The sequence below is a fragment of the Aquarana catesbeiana genome, linkage group LG03 (genome assembly GCF_042186555.1).
Source record: "Aquarana catesbeiana isolate 2022-GZ linkage group LG03, ASM4218655v1, whole genome shotgun sequence".
Classification (NCBI taxonomy): domain Eukaryota; kingdom Metazoa; phylum Chordata; class Amphibia; order Anura; family Ranidae; genus Aquarana; species Aquarana catesbeiana.
Window position 1 is genome coordinate 450,250,332 of NC_133326.1, and position 16,761 is coordinate 450,267,092.

Here is a 16,761-nt window from a genome sequence, read left to right on the forward strand (position 1 = left end):
CCCTTCTTTGTCCTTACTGTCAGAATCAGCTCTCAAAGCAGCGATCTTTGCCTGGGGGTAGAAATATTTTCTCCTGGCTTGTTTCTATAATCAGACCTAAATACTCCAGTCTTCTTACTGGTTTTAGGAAAGACTTTTCTAAGTTGAGGATCCAACCCAGGTGTTCTAGATACCTGACTGTGGTCCTCAAGTTTCCATTCAAAGAGGCTACCGACCGGTCTATCAAGAGCAGGTCGTCTAGGTATGCTATGACAGCTATACCCTGAGCCCTTAATCTGGCCAGAGGAGGAGCCAAGATCTTTGTGAACACTCGAGATGCAGTGGCTATCCCGAAAGGCAGAGCCACAAACTGGAAATGGCGCCCTCCTACCTCAAAGCGCAGAAACTTCTGATGAGCAGGAAAAATGGGCACATGCAGATATGCATCTCTGATGTCTATTGATGCCAGAAATTCTCCTCCCTGCAGGGTGGGAACTACTGTTCAAATTGATTCCATGCGGAAGGATTGAATCCTTAGGAATCGGTTCAGATCCCTTAAGTCCAGAATGGGCCTGACATCCCTATTTGGCTTTTGGACCGTAAAAGGGTTGGAATAGAAGCCCAATCCCTGGTCCTTTGCGGGAACTATCATAATTAGAGGTCGACCGATATGGGTTTTTCTCTGGCCGATGCCGATGCCGATATTTACAAATCGCGGTGGCCGATGGCCAATATGTGATGCCGATTTTTTTGGGCCGATATATTAGGCCGATTTTTTTTTTTTTTTTACCTTCATCTCATAAAATCTAACAGTTAGACCCCTTTCACAATGGGGCGTTTTTCAGGCGCTTTTGGGCTAAAAATAGCACCTGTAAAGTGCCTGTCAAACGGCTCCCCTGCAGTCTCAGTGTGAAAGCCCGAGTGCTTTCACACTGAGGCGATGTGCTGGCAGGATATTAAAAAAAGTTCTGCAAGCAGCATCTTTGGAGCGGTGTATACCACCACTCCTGCCCATTGAAATGAATGCGCACCGCTGTCGAATCGCCTGCAAAGCGTTTCGGCAGCAGCGCTTCAGGGGTGCATTTAACCCCTTCCTCGGCCGCTAGCAGGGTTATAAGCGACCTGCTAGCAGCCGAATAGCGCCGCTAAAATGACGGTAAAGAGCCGCTAAAACTAGCAGTCTTTTACCGTCAATGCATGCCCGCTCCAGTGTGAAAGCAACCTTCAGTGATACGGAAATTTTTTTACATTTAAACATTTATTAAACAAAACAAACCTCCAATCAGTTCACTTGTATGTAGAATTTAGATTAAAAAAATATAAAAAAAACCTCTCTTAAAGATTAAATACACAAAAACAGGTAATCAAAACTTCTGGATGAAACAAAATGGGCTAACTTTACTGCTTAGTTTTTTTTTTAAATTTATTAGTGTATTTTTTTTTTTTAAATTACATTTGAAAGACTGCTGCGCAAATACCGTGTGACATAAAATAGTGCAACAACCGCTATTTTATTCCCTAGGGTCTCTGCTAAAAAAAATATATATAATGTTTGGGGGTTCCAAGTGATTTTCTAGCAGAAAATACAGGATTTTTACTTGTAAGCAACAAATGTCAGAAAAGATTTAGTCTTTAAATGGTTAAACTGAGAACTTCTACACACAGAATTTAGTTCATTCAGAAGTGTAAACATTGTATCCTTCAGGTTCTTTTTATCAGATTTGGCAGGCTGCCCAGAGAGGGGGAGAAGTCGCTTCACACAGGCAACTTACACTGACTTCTATTACAGAAGTCTTTTGCAAGTCGCGCTGAAGCTATATCGGCTTTTTTATCAGCACAATCGGCCGATGCCGATTAAGTAAAAAACACCAAATATCGGCCGATATATCGGCCGGCCGATATATCGGTCGACCTCTAATCATAATGACCTCCTGCGACAAAAGTCGCCCTAACGCTAGGAGGAGCGACTGGTACTTCTCTGGGTCTCTGGAACACCTGATCTGAGGAACCGAGGAGAGGGGAATTCCTGAAACTCCAGCTTGTACCCTACGGTTACCGTGGAGATTACCCATCTGTCCTGGAAGTCCTCCTGCCAGAGCTCTGAGAACTGTCGCAGTCTTCCCCCACTCGAGTGAGCGGGGGCGCCCCCTCATGCAGAGGTCTTAGTGTTTTGCCTAGTAGGCTTCTTTCCCCAGGACCTCTTTTGTCCCTGGGGTTGACTCTTGTCTCTGGACCCCGATGGAGGCGGCCGTCGAGACTGCCTGGAGGCTGAAGCCCCCGGCGCTGGAGAAAGAGTCCGTTTGAAAGAGGGACGCTTACTCTTCTTCTTGACAGGTAAGAGAGTGCTTTCCCACAAGAGATTCTCTTGATATAGTTATCCAAGTCCTCTCCAAACAACCTTGCACCACAAAATGGAAACCCAGCCAGTAGCTTCTTACATGGTGCTTCGGCTGACCAATTTTTCAACCATAGGATTCTACGTATATGCACCAACCCCAGTGAAAGACGGGAGGTTTGCACGATAGAATCTCTAATGGCGTCAACCACAAAGCATAAGGCCGCTGGAAGGTTAGCAAACCCCTGGGCCTGCTGTTCAGGTAATACTTTGATGACCTGCTTAACATGGTCTCTTAAGTATTGACAGACTCCAATCGCTGCTACTGCAGGTTGGGCCACTGATCCTGCTAAGGAGAAACCATCCTTCAATAGGGATTCCATCCTTTTATCTACAGGATCCCTGAGCATCTGAGCATTGTCTACAGGACAAGTCAGGCTATTATTTACGGAGGAAATGGCGGCATCAATAACCGGTATTCCCCACATTTTAATAAACTTTTCTTCCATCGGATAAAGTGTTGAAAACTTTCTCGGCGGAAAAAAACGTTTGTCTGGGTGATCCCACTCAGAATAAATAAGCTTTTCAAGTAAAGTATGAACAGGAAAAGCATGTGCTGCTTGGAAAGGTTTCAGTGACCCCAAAGCAGAAGAGGATTCTTTAGCAGTTTCAGGTATGGGCAACTTAAATGTGGAGCGGACCAATCCAGTGAGGATCTGCACTAAGACTTTCTCCTCTTGGGAAGTCGCAGAGGGTCCCCCTCCACCTGAATCCTCCGAAGAGGAATCATCCATCCCATCCCATCCCGATCCTCTGAAAGGGATTCATCTCCTTTATCCCAGAGCTCCTCTGTCTGAGGGTCTTGGGGAACAGAGGAAAGCCTAGTGCGTTTTCTTCCACTGAGTGAAGACGTAATCACGGCCATTAATCTTTCCTCTAGACCATTAATGGTTGAGGAAAAAACCTCTTGTGTAAATATATACAGGGGCTGAAGTGCCAAAAGCAGGTGTAGCCCCTGACCCCGATGGCTCTCCCTGGCTAGCCGTCCCTGGCCCATCTTTTAGGGGGGGGGGGGGGGGGGGGGGAGGATGCTGCCGACAGGGGGCCCTCAGAACCTGAACGAGATCCCCTAGTGTCTCTGGTTCCTGGGGTGCTTGAACCTCTTCTACCCATAGTGCAAAGCAACCAGGTGTGAGGTATACAAATGAACACTGCCCGCTGAGCGATGTAGTCTGGCTAAAAGCCTTGCTACCCAATGCTCAGTCTGGTGTTACTTCAGTAAATGCTGCCTAGGAGAATGCCTGTGTCCCACCTTACATGCGACCGTCAGCTCTGTGTCTCTCAGAAGGCTGTGTGCACCTGTACAGAGTGCCTCTAATAGCCTGCAGCTGGCCTGAGTGGGGAGTCTAAGCACTCAGTGCTGACGTCCCGCCCCTCCCCCTCTACCGGGGGGGGAGACTGGTACAAGATCTGCCTGAACGGCTAGATTCAGAGATGGTGGCCATTAGGCCGCAGAGTCCGGGTGGTATAACCACTTTCTAGACCCCTGCGGCCCCTCTCTAGCCTGGGGGGGGGGACATTCAAACATGAGAAATCCCCCTTTCCACCTTACCTGTTTGCAGCCTGCTTGATACGCTGGGACATAAACAGCGATTACAACACCTGAGACAGACATGTCAGCATGTGTAGGTTTGTGCTCTTGCAGCCTCCGGTGGTCACAATAGGCATAGCATGCATTTACCTTAAAGGAGAAAAGCCACTAGAACTCAAAAATTCTGTGGAATCTCCTCTTACCTTATCCAGCCGCAGGGTGCTGTTTACACAGACCCAATCTTCACCTCTCACGGTGGGCTCCGTTTGAAAAAACCGTCAGAGACTGGGGCCCCCTACGAATAGGGGGATCCAACAGTTCTGGGACCGTAAAGCACCTCGCCAGAAATTAGGAAGTTTAAAGCCATTTTCTGATCTGCGGGGTCCAGCTCTCTAAAAAGAGAAGCGTTACGGGTAAAACCTCGTTTCTTTGGACACGAGGCCCGGGTACCATTCAATTCGGCCATGAAAAGACACTTTGAATGGATCCGGTTCGCCTGGCTTGCCCCAGTATAGGATCTTAGGATATTCCCTTTGGAGCTCAGCACAGGACATCTTTACACGTCCATCACCTAAGACACTGGCGTAAAAACTGAGGTATCCCTGCAAGGGGGAGGGATTATATAGGGGGTTGAACTTCCTGATAGGGTGTGCCAGTGTCCAATCACCAGTGATACCTATATAACCCATCAGTAATTACTGTGGCTCTGTGTCCCGTGATGTTCGAGAAAGAAATATAAATATTTTCGGTATCGGTTTTCAGCCTAGTGCATCCTTTATTTTCGGCACCAAAATTTCCATTCGGTGCACCCCTAACTACAACCAAAAAGGTATTTCGCTAGCCTACAAACTACTTTCCATGCCGCATCCTGAACTACTCTCCAAATTCTGGTCCACTTAGACAACTCAACTTCAACAATGGCATTGGGCCCTTACAATGCCCCTCAGTCTATTCCACTGCATTTCTCACTGGGAGACTTCAAAAATTATTCCACAAATGGTACTACATCCCTGACAGACTTGCAGCCATATACCACTGCTTCACTGAAATGCTGGAGAGGGTGTGACAATGTTGGAACATTAAGACACATCTGGCGGGACTGTAAAGCCATCAAAAGCTACTGGCTAGAGATAGCCAATTATCTCATTCTGTGAAATTTCCTTCCCTATGACTCAATTGGACCTACTCCTGGGATTATCACTTCCTACCTGGACACACCCAAGTATTGGTAACATATATCTTAATCGCTGCTTCTCTGGCATTGGCAAAAAAAAAAAAAAAAAAAAGGAAAAATCAGCTCAACCCCGTGTCCTAACAGACACCATCTGCCTACTAAATACAAACTTTCAAATGAAGTCCTCATTTCGCCAAAATCTATCCACCTCAACTTTCTACAAAACATGGCCAAAATGGATCGCTGATCAGAGAAGTAGGGCTCTCTCATAACTAGCTCCGCTTGGCTGACTTCTGTTTGCTACCAAAATTTGGAAGAGCTATCCACCCTCTGCTTTAACTCTGGGACCCCCCCACAATACTTAGTTGTTTCTAAAAAGACTGCTCTATTGACTAAAACTCATCTCCACCTGAAGTTTTGTTATTTCAACACCAGGCTACTTTATTCTATGTATCTAAATACACTTGATACAGAAGGAGTAAAAAAGATAACCAGTTCCATCACCCAGGTAAACAAGGTATTAAAAAAAAAAAAAAAAAAAAAAAAATCATATGCACATTTTGACCAAGGAATAATCTATAACCAATTTAAAATACACAGAGTAGGTTATTTCTCCAAAGCATGCAGAACAAGAGCAGTGCTTAAACAATTTCACTATTCATCTACAGCATATTTTCCATAATCTCCCTCCCTAACGCTATAATAGCATTAGAGCTGCACGATTCTAGCTAAAATGAGAATCACGATTATTTGATCAGAAGAACACGATTCTCGCTGCGTAACATCTTTCACAATATACAAAAATATTGAACTTTACTGTTTTTTTTTTTTAATTCATTAAAAAAAAAAAAAAAAAATAGCGTTTGAAAGATGGCGAGAGAGAGAGAGAGAGAGAGAGAGAGAGAGAGAGAGAGAGAGAGAGAGAGAGAGAGAGAGAGAGAGAGAGAGAGAGAGAGAGAGAGAGAGAGAGAGAGAGAGAGAGAGAGAGAGAGAGAGAGAGAGAGAGAGAGAGAGAGAGAGAGAGAGAGAGAGACAACAGAATCACAATTTTGATTCTTAACGATTAATCGTGCAGCTTTAACTAGCATAAAGTAAGCCTGTGTACAGCATAAAACAACGCATAAGGGCAGGTTATAAGCCTGGTCTTTTTGTCATTTGTGCTACATTGGAGATTTCCCTTCATTTCCTGTCCCATAGCGAAACCAGAAGTGAGACGAAATCCCCCAAAGCGAGAAAATTCCTGGCCGTCACCAGAACTAGTGTCCCCATTAGAAGATCACTCTCCTTTTACTGGTTCTGGGGGCAACCCAAAATTTGGTATGGTCTTTCACTTTCAGCGATAACTAAACATGACAAATGGGGAAATTCACCCTCTTTAAGTACCAATTCACACTAGCGCGATGCAGGAACCAGCACAATTCCAGTGCCAGTTACCCTATCGCTTAGGACTCGCAGGAAGTTCACTGTCCTATGCGAACCACTGTGGGTGTCAATCGAAAGTTAAAAGGGGTTGTAAACCCTCATGTTTTTGCACCTTATTGCATCCTATGCAGTAAGGTGTAAACTTCTGACCCCCCTCCCAGCCCCCCGTTTTACTCACCTGAGCCTGTTCATTCTTTCGGAGACACACTCTACCTCTCTGCTCTTGATTGGATAGATTGTGCAGCCACTGGTTCCCGCTGCTGTCAATCAAATCCAATGACGCAGGCGCCGGGGCCGAGTCCGGCATTCTGTGTCTACGGACGCAAATGCTGGACTCGGGACCGCGTCCACGCGGTAACCTCCAGGGAGAACGCTTCAGAGTCCATAGATGCAAATAGCGCCGCCGGGGGACCCCAGAACAGGTGGACTGGTGCCACTCTGTGCAAAACAAACTGCACAGTGGAGGCAAGTATGACATTTTCTTTTTAAACAAACAAGGGTTTCCAACCACTTTAATGACACCCCCAGATCGGTTCGCATCTCTCAGTGCGAACTGTCAAATGGTGCAGGAATCGGATCGCATGGGTGTGCACACCCATGCGATCAGATTTCAGTGCAGACCAGAAAAAGGGTCCTGCTCCATATTGGTGCGAATGCAATGCAAATTCAGCCATACAACATGTATGGCTGAATTTGCAGCGCACAGACATGGCATGTGATCTGCACAGCACTGCAAATCACACGCAATGTCCAACATCACACCAGTGTGAACCCAGCTTAAAGCGGAGCTCCACCCTATTTTATAACATTAGCTCATTCAGATTGCAGTTATGTAATGACATAAAAACTGACTTTTTTCAACAATGCCTGTGTTTTACAAGATAAAGGAAAAGAATTGCGTTAGGTGCGTAAACTATAAAGACGTGAAGGGAGTCCTGCTGCTGAACACTATAACCCCGATATGAGGGTACGGAAGATAGATATAAAGTAGAGAGTGCAGCGCTGGACATAACACATTTTTGTGAACAGTGATAAATTAATAAATTAAATGACAAGCAACAGTGAATAGCATCCAATCGCTAGTAAATCTACACATATAATTCAATTGAGTGCTCATAAATATGCAAGGAATTAGATAATTATTAAAAAAATTTGATTAATGCATATGGTGAAAGTGAAATAAAGTCCAAAAATTATGGCGTTTGGTATTCAATGCGAGACCCAGGGACAATACCCCACCGCTAGTGTTGCCCACCACCTGGTGATGAAGTAATGGAGGCTTATCGGAATGCCTGCGACCACCCTTATTCAGGGGGGTCAAAACAGGCTTAGTAGAGAGATGTAGACCACAGAGGGTATGCTGCGGGAGACACTGCAGAGAAAACCACCAACCTCCTTCATGGACAACTAGTTAACAACTTGAAGCACTTCACAGGGTGTAGTCCCAGGATCACTTCACATAGAGCAGTTAATAATTGCTTCCACAAATCCAGCAAAGGTGATCCATAAGTGCCAAAAGAGAAAAAGACTCCACTAGTGTAGAAAATCTTTGGCCGGTTTATTAAAGTTAAAAACATAAACATGTAGTTCTTAGCAGGGATAGTACAAGAAAAAACACCACCGCTGTTTAAAATGAGATCGTGTTTGCGTTGTGACCCTACAGTCGTTTAGTCACAACTGACCCCTGATGACGTCAGTTGTGACGAAATGGCCGTAGGGTCACAACGCAACACGCATTGCAAGAAACAAGTTTCAGAAAGATTTAGACTTAATGTTTCACGTTAAAAACTTGGCAGACTGCCAGGATGTTTTTTGACAGCTGAGTGAGCAGATAAGTCTCTCCACTTGTTATATGAAAGAATCGGCAAACTCTGCAATAGAGATCGTCAGGGAGGTTGAATCAAGATCACGATTTTTTAACAATTAATTGTGCAGCTCTAGTATACATCTGCATATTTTCTTTGAAAGTGCACCTTTGTCCTATGTATACCAAGTATGTACATGTTCTTAAAAAGTGATTGTAAAGTCTTTTTTTTTTGTTAAAAATAACAAACATGCCATACTTACCTGCTCTGTGTAATGAATTTGCACAGAGCAGCCCAGATCCTTCGAGTCTCTTTGGCTCTCCTGGCTCCGCCCTCCTGTTGAGTGCCCCCACAGCAAGCAGCCTGCTATGGGGGCACCCGAGCCCAGCTGCACCTCCGTGTCCATTCAGACACAGAGCCACAGCCCGACCCCGCCTCCTCTTCATTGAATTTGATTGACAGCAGTGGGAGCCAATGGGGCCATGCTTCCATCTCAGCCGATGAGGAGGGACAGTGTCGGGCAGCCGAGACATTCCTGCAACATCGCTGGATCAAGATGGGATCAAGTATTAGGGGGCTACTGCACACAGGATTTTTATCTTAATGCATTACGAATTAAAAAAAAACAAACAAAAAAAAAAAAACCTTCCGATTTTACAACCACTTTAAGCAGTAAAAGCACTTTAAAAACTAAGCCCCCATTCAAGTCTGTAGCTTTAAGCATTGTAAGCACTTCGTTTTTTAAGCACTTCACAGCCAAACATTTACCTGCATTTTCTCTTGGGCACTTGATAGATAATCCTCCAAGTTTTTATTTTCTTCTTTGAGCTCTTTAACTACAGCTGTAATGAAAGATAATTTGAGTATACATTCAATTTAACAGAGAAGTATTGGGTTTAAAAAAGAAACCCAACATTTATACTTATGTGGATGCAACATCGATCTGGTGCTGGCTCTGCTCAAAACTCACTGATCGCTCAGTTCTCGGGTCCAATTTCAGCATAGAGCCATGACAGAGTCCCTGTACTGTCCCTCCAGTGCTTATCGGAGCTCTGGACTGTAGAGAGAGTGGGGGTGGGGGGGGGATTGGCTGGCTCAGGGTCTTAGCTGTGCACCGAGATGCTGAGCCAGCTGCTGGTCAGATCCTGACATGGTCAGGGTCCCTGCACAGCCTGGGCTGGCTTTGACAAAAGACTTTAGCCTGCTTTTGGCTAAATCTCGTAACAGGAGTGCAATCCTGTGACCCACAGGAGAAGGCCAAAAGAGCTTTGGCCATACTAATTTAAGAAAAAAAACAAACAAAGACACAACACGTCACCAACTAAATCACATTACATACCTTGGGTTTGGTTTAGTTCCTCTGACAAGTTTTCATTCTGTGCTGCCATTTCCTTATGATTTTCCTCTAAAATAGATAAATACCATTATCCAAAAATAGAAACTGACGTTTAAAAGCCCAAGTTGTAAACAGGAAAAAAAAAAAAAACAAAGAAAAAAAAAAAAAAAAAAAAAAAAAAAAAAACACAGCACTAGGGACGGTGCTTAAAGTGGAGCTTCCACTTTTCTGAATCCTCCCCCCCTCGGTGTCACATTTGGCACCTTTCAGAGGGAAGGAGATGCCTGTCTATTACAGGTATTTAGCTCCCACTTCTGGGCATAGATAGCCAAGCCACCCGCAGGTATCTACGCCACTTCCGGCGCCTATTCCACCCCCCCCCCCCCGCTGTCTTCTGGGGGACACACAGGTCCCAGAAGACAGCAGGGACCAGTGGGATTGCGCAGCTTCACTTCCCGAAGATGGCGGCGCCTCCACCCGAGGGATGAGTTGGCTTCGGGTGCCGACATCGCGGGCGCCCTGGACGGGTAAGTGTCCTTATTTTAAAAGTCAGCAGCTGCAGTATTTGTAGATGCTGACTTTAAACAAAAAAAATTAGGAGGAACTCCGCTTTAATCTGAAGTGTTCCTGTGCCGTTTCCAGCTGTCTTAGTTGAAATCTTCTGTACTTGCCCCCTCACATACCCTGCAGCTGTAATCCTCCAGGGCTACGAAGGTTAACTTGATTGACAAATGGACATTGATTAAATAATCACCCTGTAAAAACAACCCATTCAGTTTGAAATAGAAAGAAAAAAAAAAAAGTGTATAGTACACGGTTTTTTTTTTTTTTTGCTATAAATGACCACGTTTCCTCTGTTAGCTGCATAAGGGCTGTGGGGAGGAGAAGCGGCAGCACACTGAGCTTCCCAGTGAGGCTGTGTGGTGGGGGTGGGATGTTGTCAGGACAAGTCTGATCATTGGAGAGCAGGACGCGTTCCCAGCACAACTAGATAACTGATTATGCTGTGCTCTCATATCTTAGTGTGATCAGTTTCTAACAGGAGAGCAGAGGGACTGGCAGGAATACTAGGGATTTCACACAAAGGAGGCAATACAAAAAGAACAGGATACTTTTTCATAAAAGTACATGGTACAGCAGGCACATATCAGCAATATGACCTGTTTGGTTTACATTAGCGGTCGACCGATATGGGTTTTTCTCTGGCCGATGCCGATATTTAGAAATCGCGGTGGCTGATGGCCGATATATGATGCCGATTATTTTGGGCCGATATATTAGGCCGATTTTTTTTTTCTTTTTTTTCCCTTCATCTCATAAAATCTAACAGTTAGACCCCTTTCACACTGGGGTGTTTTTCAGGCGCTTTTGGGTTAAAAATAGCGCCTGTAAAGTGCCTGTAAAACGGCTCCCCTGCAGTCTCAATGTGAAAGCCCGGGTGCTTTCACACTGAGGCGATGCGCTGGCAGGATGTTAAAAAAAAAAAAAGTCCTGCAAGCAGCATCTTTGGAGCGGTGTATACCTCTCCTCCACCACTCCTGGCCATTGAAATGAATGCGCACCGCTGCCGAAGCGCCTGCAAAGCGTTTCGGTAGCAGCGCTTCATGGACGCATTTAACCCCTTCCTCGGTCGCTAGCTGGGTTATAAGCGCCCCGCTAGCAGCCGAATAGCGCCACTAAAATGATGGTAAAGCGCCGCTAAAACTAACAGCGTTTTACCGTCAACGCATGCCTGCAGTGTGAAGGCAACCTTAAGGCCTCTTTCACACGGACGATCCGTATGTCCGTCCGTTTTTCATCCTTCCGTTTTCGGATGAAAAACGGACATACATTCATCCCTATGGAGCGTCGGATGTCAGCGGTGACATGTCCGCTGACATCCGACCCCGCTCCGATCCGAAAAGTGTAACGGAGGAAAAACCTACTTTTCCATCCGTTTTCGGATCGGATGACGACGGACACTACGGTCCGTCATCATCCGATCCCCCCATAGGGGAGAGCGGCGCACTGACAGGTCCGCCGCTGCACAGCGTGCAGCGATGCACCTGTCATCTTCCTGCTCAGCGGGGATCGGCGGAGCGTTCCCCGCTGAGCCAGCGGATGTTCACGGGGCGGATCATCACTGATCCGCCCCGTGAGAAAGAGGCCTTAGTAATAAGTGATACAGAAAATTTTTTACATTTAAACATTTATTAAACAAAACAAACCTCCAATCAGTTCACTTGTATGTATAATTTAGATTTAAAAAAAAATAACTATATCTTAAATATTAAATACACAAAACAGGTAATCAAAACTTTGACGAAAAAAAATGGGCTAACTTTACTGCTTTTTTTTTTTTATTTCATTAGTGTAATTTAAAAAAAAAAAAAAAAAAAAAAAAAAAAAAAAGCGTTTGAAAGACCGCTGCGCAAATACCGTGTGACATAAAATATTGCAACAACTGCTATTTTATTCCCTAGGGTCTCTGCTAAAAAAAAAAAAAATATATAATGTTTGGGGGTTCTAAGTGATTTTCTAGCAGAAAATACAGGATTTTTACTTGTAAGCAACAAGTGTCAGAAAAGATTTAGTCTTTAAATGGTTAAACTGAGAATTCCTCCACACTGAGTTCAGCTCATTGATAAAAGAACCTGAAGAGATACAATGTATCTTATCAGACTTGGCAGGCTGCCCAGAGGAGGAGAGAATCCTCTTCACAGATAACTTCAGGAAACTTGCATTGACTTCTATTACAGAAGTCATTTGCAAGTCCCGCTGAAGTTATAAATCGGCTTTTTTTTTTTTAATCAGCACAATCGGAGGATGCCGATTAAGTAAAAAAAGCCAAATATCGGCTGATATATCGGTCGACCTCTAGTTTACATATTCTTTAATAGAGCCAAAACAAAAAAAGTGCTATAGCTATGAGTTGCTTGTAAAATGTCATAACCTAACAAAGTTTGATAGACCAAACCCAGTGCAGCCATAAACCAGTGGAACAATGGATATACAGGGAAAGAAAAAAAAAAAAAAAAAAACCACACACAACATGAAGATGGCGCTCTATGGGTCAATTCCAGAAAGTATATATAAAACCATAAGTAGATTAAAATAAATAGAATAAAGTGTTTGTTTATTGCACTTGAAATCAATCATGCAGAGTGATAAAAGTTTATAAAACTTGAAAACTAATAGTCAAGGTATATGACACAATGAGAAAAATGGTATTAAAAGAAAACGATACCACTTGAAGGCTTTAGAGGGGTTAATAGGAACCGAAAGGCTTGCTGGTAATATCGGCCATGTGGAGCCTGAAAAACAGTTGGAGAGATTGCAGCCCTCTGTCAACAGAGTGGGCTGAAGCTGGACTTGTGTCAGCCATCCAGCCAGGATGGTGTGCATCTCTCAGCCTCCAAGCTGGAAGAATCAAGCCACGCCAGACTGACCAGGCGTGCTGGGTGACATTACCACCGCGCTGAAGACAGGGGGGGAACAGGAAGCCTGTGAAGCGCTGTGGATCGCAAGCTGCTGGTTGCCGTGACTACATGTTTCGTGCTCCTGCACGAAACATCAGGCTAGACACTGGTCACAGCAGACCGTGTCTACCCAAGTCTGTGTAGAACCATCTGCATGGTTTGAGCCAGCCTTCTGTTCACCGCCAACAGCTGGAAATTCCTGGGCTGGTTTGTCCCTGCCTTTTGGACACATGTCCAGCTTCAGCCCACTCTGCTGACAGAGGGCTGCAATCTCTCCAACTGTTTTTCAGGCTCCACATGGCCAATATTACCAGTAAGCCTTTCGGATCGTATTAACTCCTCTCCACCCAAAAGCCTTCAAGTGGTATAGTTTGCTTTTATTGCAAATTTTTCTCATGGTGTCATGAATTAATCACGATTAATCGTTATCAACTGTGATCGTAATTTTTTTCCCCCTTGAGATCTTGACAAAGTATTTTCCTAATTTTTTTCTCGGCAGAGAATTCTCTGCTCTGCTGAAGCCACAGCTGTCAAAAAAAAAAAAAAAAAAAAGAACAAACAAAAAATACAAAAAAAAAAAAAAAGACAGTCTGCCAAGTATCACAACATTCTTCAGCTATGGAACCAAGTATAAACATTTTAACAATTTGTCCTTTAGATCAAAGGATTACACTTTGGTGTGTAAATGAGGGAAGTTCAACCACTTAAACACTAAACCTTTTTTCTTACATTTGCTGGTTTTAAGTTAAAATCATTTTTGCTAGAAGATTACTTAGAACCCCCAAACGATATAATTTTTTTTTAGCAGAGACCCTAGGGAATAAAATGGTGGTTGTTGCAATATGTTATGTCACTCGATCATAGAGATAATAGGATTTTTTAAAACAGCTTACCTGTAAAATCCTTTTCTTTCGAAGGACATCACGGGAACAGAGCCACAGTAATTACTGATGGTTTATATAGGGTATCACTGGTGATTGGACACTGGCACACCCTATCAGGAAGTTCAACCCCCTATATAATCCCTCCCCCTTGCAGGGATACCTCAGTTTTGTAGCCAAGCAATATAGTGTATTAGAAGAGGGGCGGGACCTCTGTGTCCAGTGATGTCCTTCGAAAGGAAAGGATTTTACAGGTAAGCCGTTTTAAAAAATCCTATTTTCTGTCTCGAACATCACGGGACACAGAGCCACAGTAATTACTGATGGGATGTCCCAGAGCAATGCTACCCGAGGGGGGGGGGGGGGATTTGGAACCACGACCAAGTAGAGTGCAATCAGACCTGAGGACCCTGTACCGCTGCCTGCAGCACACTACGCCCAAAGGCGATATCCTCATGCCTTCTCACATCCACCTGATAGAATCTGGTGCATGTATGAACTGAAGACCAGGTTGCGGCCTTGCAGATTTGAGCCATAGAGGCCCGGTGATGCACTGCCCAAGAAGCACCAATAGCCCTTGTGGAATGTGCCCTGATCTGAAACGGAGGAATCTTCTGTTTCAAACCGTAAGCTTGAATGATCAATTGTCGAATCCATTTAGAAATGGCAGCTTTTGACGCTGCCTGTCCTCTATTGGGACCCTCTGGCAGCACAAACAAAACATCCGTCTTGCGGATCTGAGCAGTTGCGTCTAGATAGGCCTTAACTGCTCTTACTACATCCAACGAATGTAGAGATCTCTCTTCCGGAGAACAGGGATCTGGAAAAAAGGAAGGTAGAACAATGTCTTGGTTTAAATGAAAATCAGAAACCAACTTCGGTAAAAAACTAGGATGAGGGCGTAGTACCACTCTATCCTTGTGTATAATCAAATAAGGCTCCTTACAGGAAAGAGCTGCTAATTCTGATACTCTTCTAGCAGAAGAGATGGCCACCAGAAAAATTAACTTCCTTGTCAACAAGACCAAAGGAATCTGACTTATTGGTTCAAAAGGCTGTTTCTGTAACACAGCCAGGACCAAGTTCAAGTCCCAGGGGTTTAGGGGCGCTTTAACCGGAGGATTAAGACGCATCACCCCCTGCATAAAGTTTCGGACCAAAGAATGCGAAGCAAGTGGCCGCTGAAATAATACTGATAAAAGCAGAGACCTGGCCCTTGATGGTACTCAAGGCCAGCTTCATCTCTAATCCTAATTGTAGAAAATCAAGAATTCTACCTATGACATATTTCCTGGGATGCCAACCTCTGGATTCACACCAGGTTATATAAGCTTTCCAGACTCTTTGATAAATCATCCTGGAAGCTGGCTTCCTTGCATTAATCAAGGTAGATATGACAGGACCTGAGAGCCCACGACTCTTCAGAACGTGGGTCTCAATAGCCAAACCGTCAAATTTAGCATTTGTAAGGCAGGATGGAACACTGGACCTTGAGATAACAGGTCTGGGCGTACCGGTAGGGTCCACGGGGAACCTACTGTCATCCTTACTATTTCTGCATACCAAGTCCTTCTGGGCCAAGCTGGGGCCACCAGAAGTACCGACTTCCTTTCCTGCCTGATCCTGCGAAGGAGTCGTGGTAGTAGCAGAATAGGCGGGAATGCGTAAATCAGTGAGAACTGATGCCACGGAATCACCAACGCATCCGTCCCGTATGCAAGAGGATCTTTTGTCCTTGCCACAAATCTGTCTTTTTGTTGAATCGGGATGCAAAGAGATCTACATCTGGAACCCCCCCATCTTTGGCATATGGCCCAAAAGACGTCGGAATGCAGAGACCATTCCCCTGGAAGTAACTGCTGGCGACTGAGATAGTCCGCCTGCCAATTCTTTATTCCAGGGATGAAAACTGCCGATATGCATGGCACATGCATCTCTGCCCAGATTAAGATCTGGTTCACCTCCTTTTGAGCAGCTCGGCTCCGGGTGCCTCCCTGATGATTGACATAAGCCACTGCTGTGGCATTGTCGGACTGGATCCTGACTGGACAACCCTGTAGCCCGATAGTCCAGGCTTTTAGAGCTAGATGTATCGCCCGGATCTCCAGAATGTTGATGGGTAAGGTCCTCTCTGTCTTGGACCATACCCCTTGGACCGCAGCCTGTTCCAGAACTGCTCCCCAACCTGACAGACTGGCATCTGTTGTTACCACTGTCCAGGTAATCGGTAGAAAGGATTTCCCCTTCTGCAGGTTCTCGGGTCTGAGCCACCAATTGAGGCTTTGACGCACTGCATGCGACAGGTGCATCGGAAAGTCTAATGCCTGAACCTTCTTGTTCCAGGCCGACAGAATACTGTGTTGCAGCATTCTTGAGTGAAACTGAGCATAGGGAACTGCTTCGAATGAAGACACCATCTTCCCTAGTAGCTTCATACAAAGGCGGACTGAGGGACCCTTCTTGGTTCTTACTGCCAGAATCAGCTCTCTTAAAAGCAGTGATCTTTGCCTGGGGGTAGAAATATTTTCTCCTGGCTTGTATCTATAATCAGACCTAAATACTCCAGTCTTCTTACTGGTTTTAGGAAAGACTTTTCTAAGTTGAGGATCCAACCCAGGTGTTCTAGATACCTGACCGTGGTCCTCAAGTTTCCATTCAAAGAGGCTACCGACCGGTCTATCAAGAGCAGGTCGTCTAGTTATGCTATGACAGCTATACCCTGAGCCCTTAATCTGGCCAGAGGAGGGGCCAAGATCTTTGTGAACACTCGAGGTGCAGTG

At 44.9% G+C, this 16,761-nt stretch overlaps 1 protein-coding gene across 2 annotated transcripts in view; it reads right to left on the minus strand.

The window, feature by feature from the left end:
* The window catches only part of HMMR (hyaluronan mediated motility receptor), a 256,412-nt gene that overhangs the window by 198,258 nt on the left and 41,393 nt on the right, over positions 1 to 16,761 (minus strand). For both annotated transcript variants that reach the window (XM_073620829.1, XM_073620830.1), the window contains exons 8-9: positions 9,646 to 9,711; positions 9,075 to 9,148 (exon numbers count right to left, since the gene is read on the minus strand). In XM_073620829.1, the coding sequence (XP_073476930.1) occupies positions 9,075 to 9,148; positions 9,646 to 9,711 (140 nt within the window). The remainder of the gene's footprint in view (positions 1 to 9,074; positions 9,149 to 9,645; positions 9,712 to 16,761) is intronic.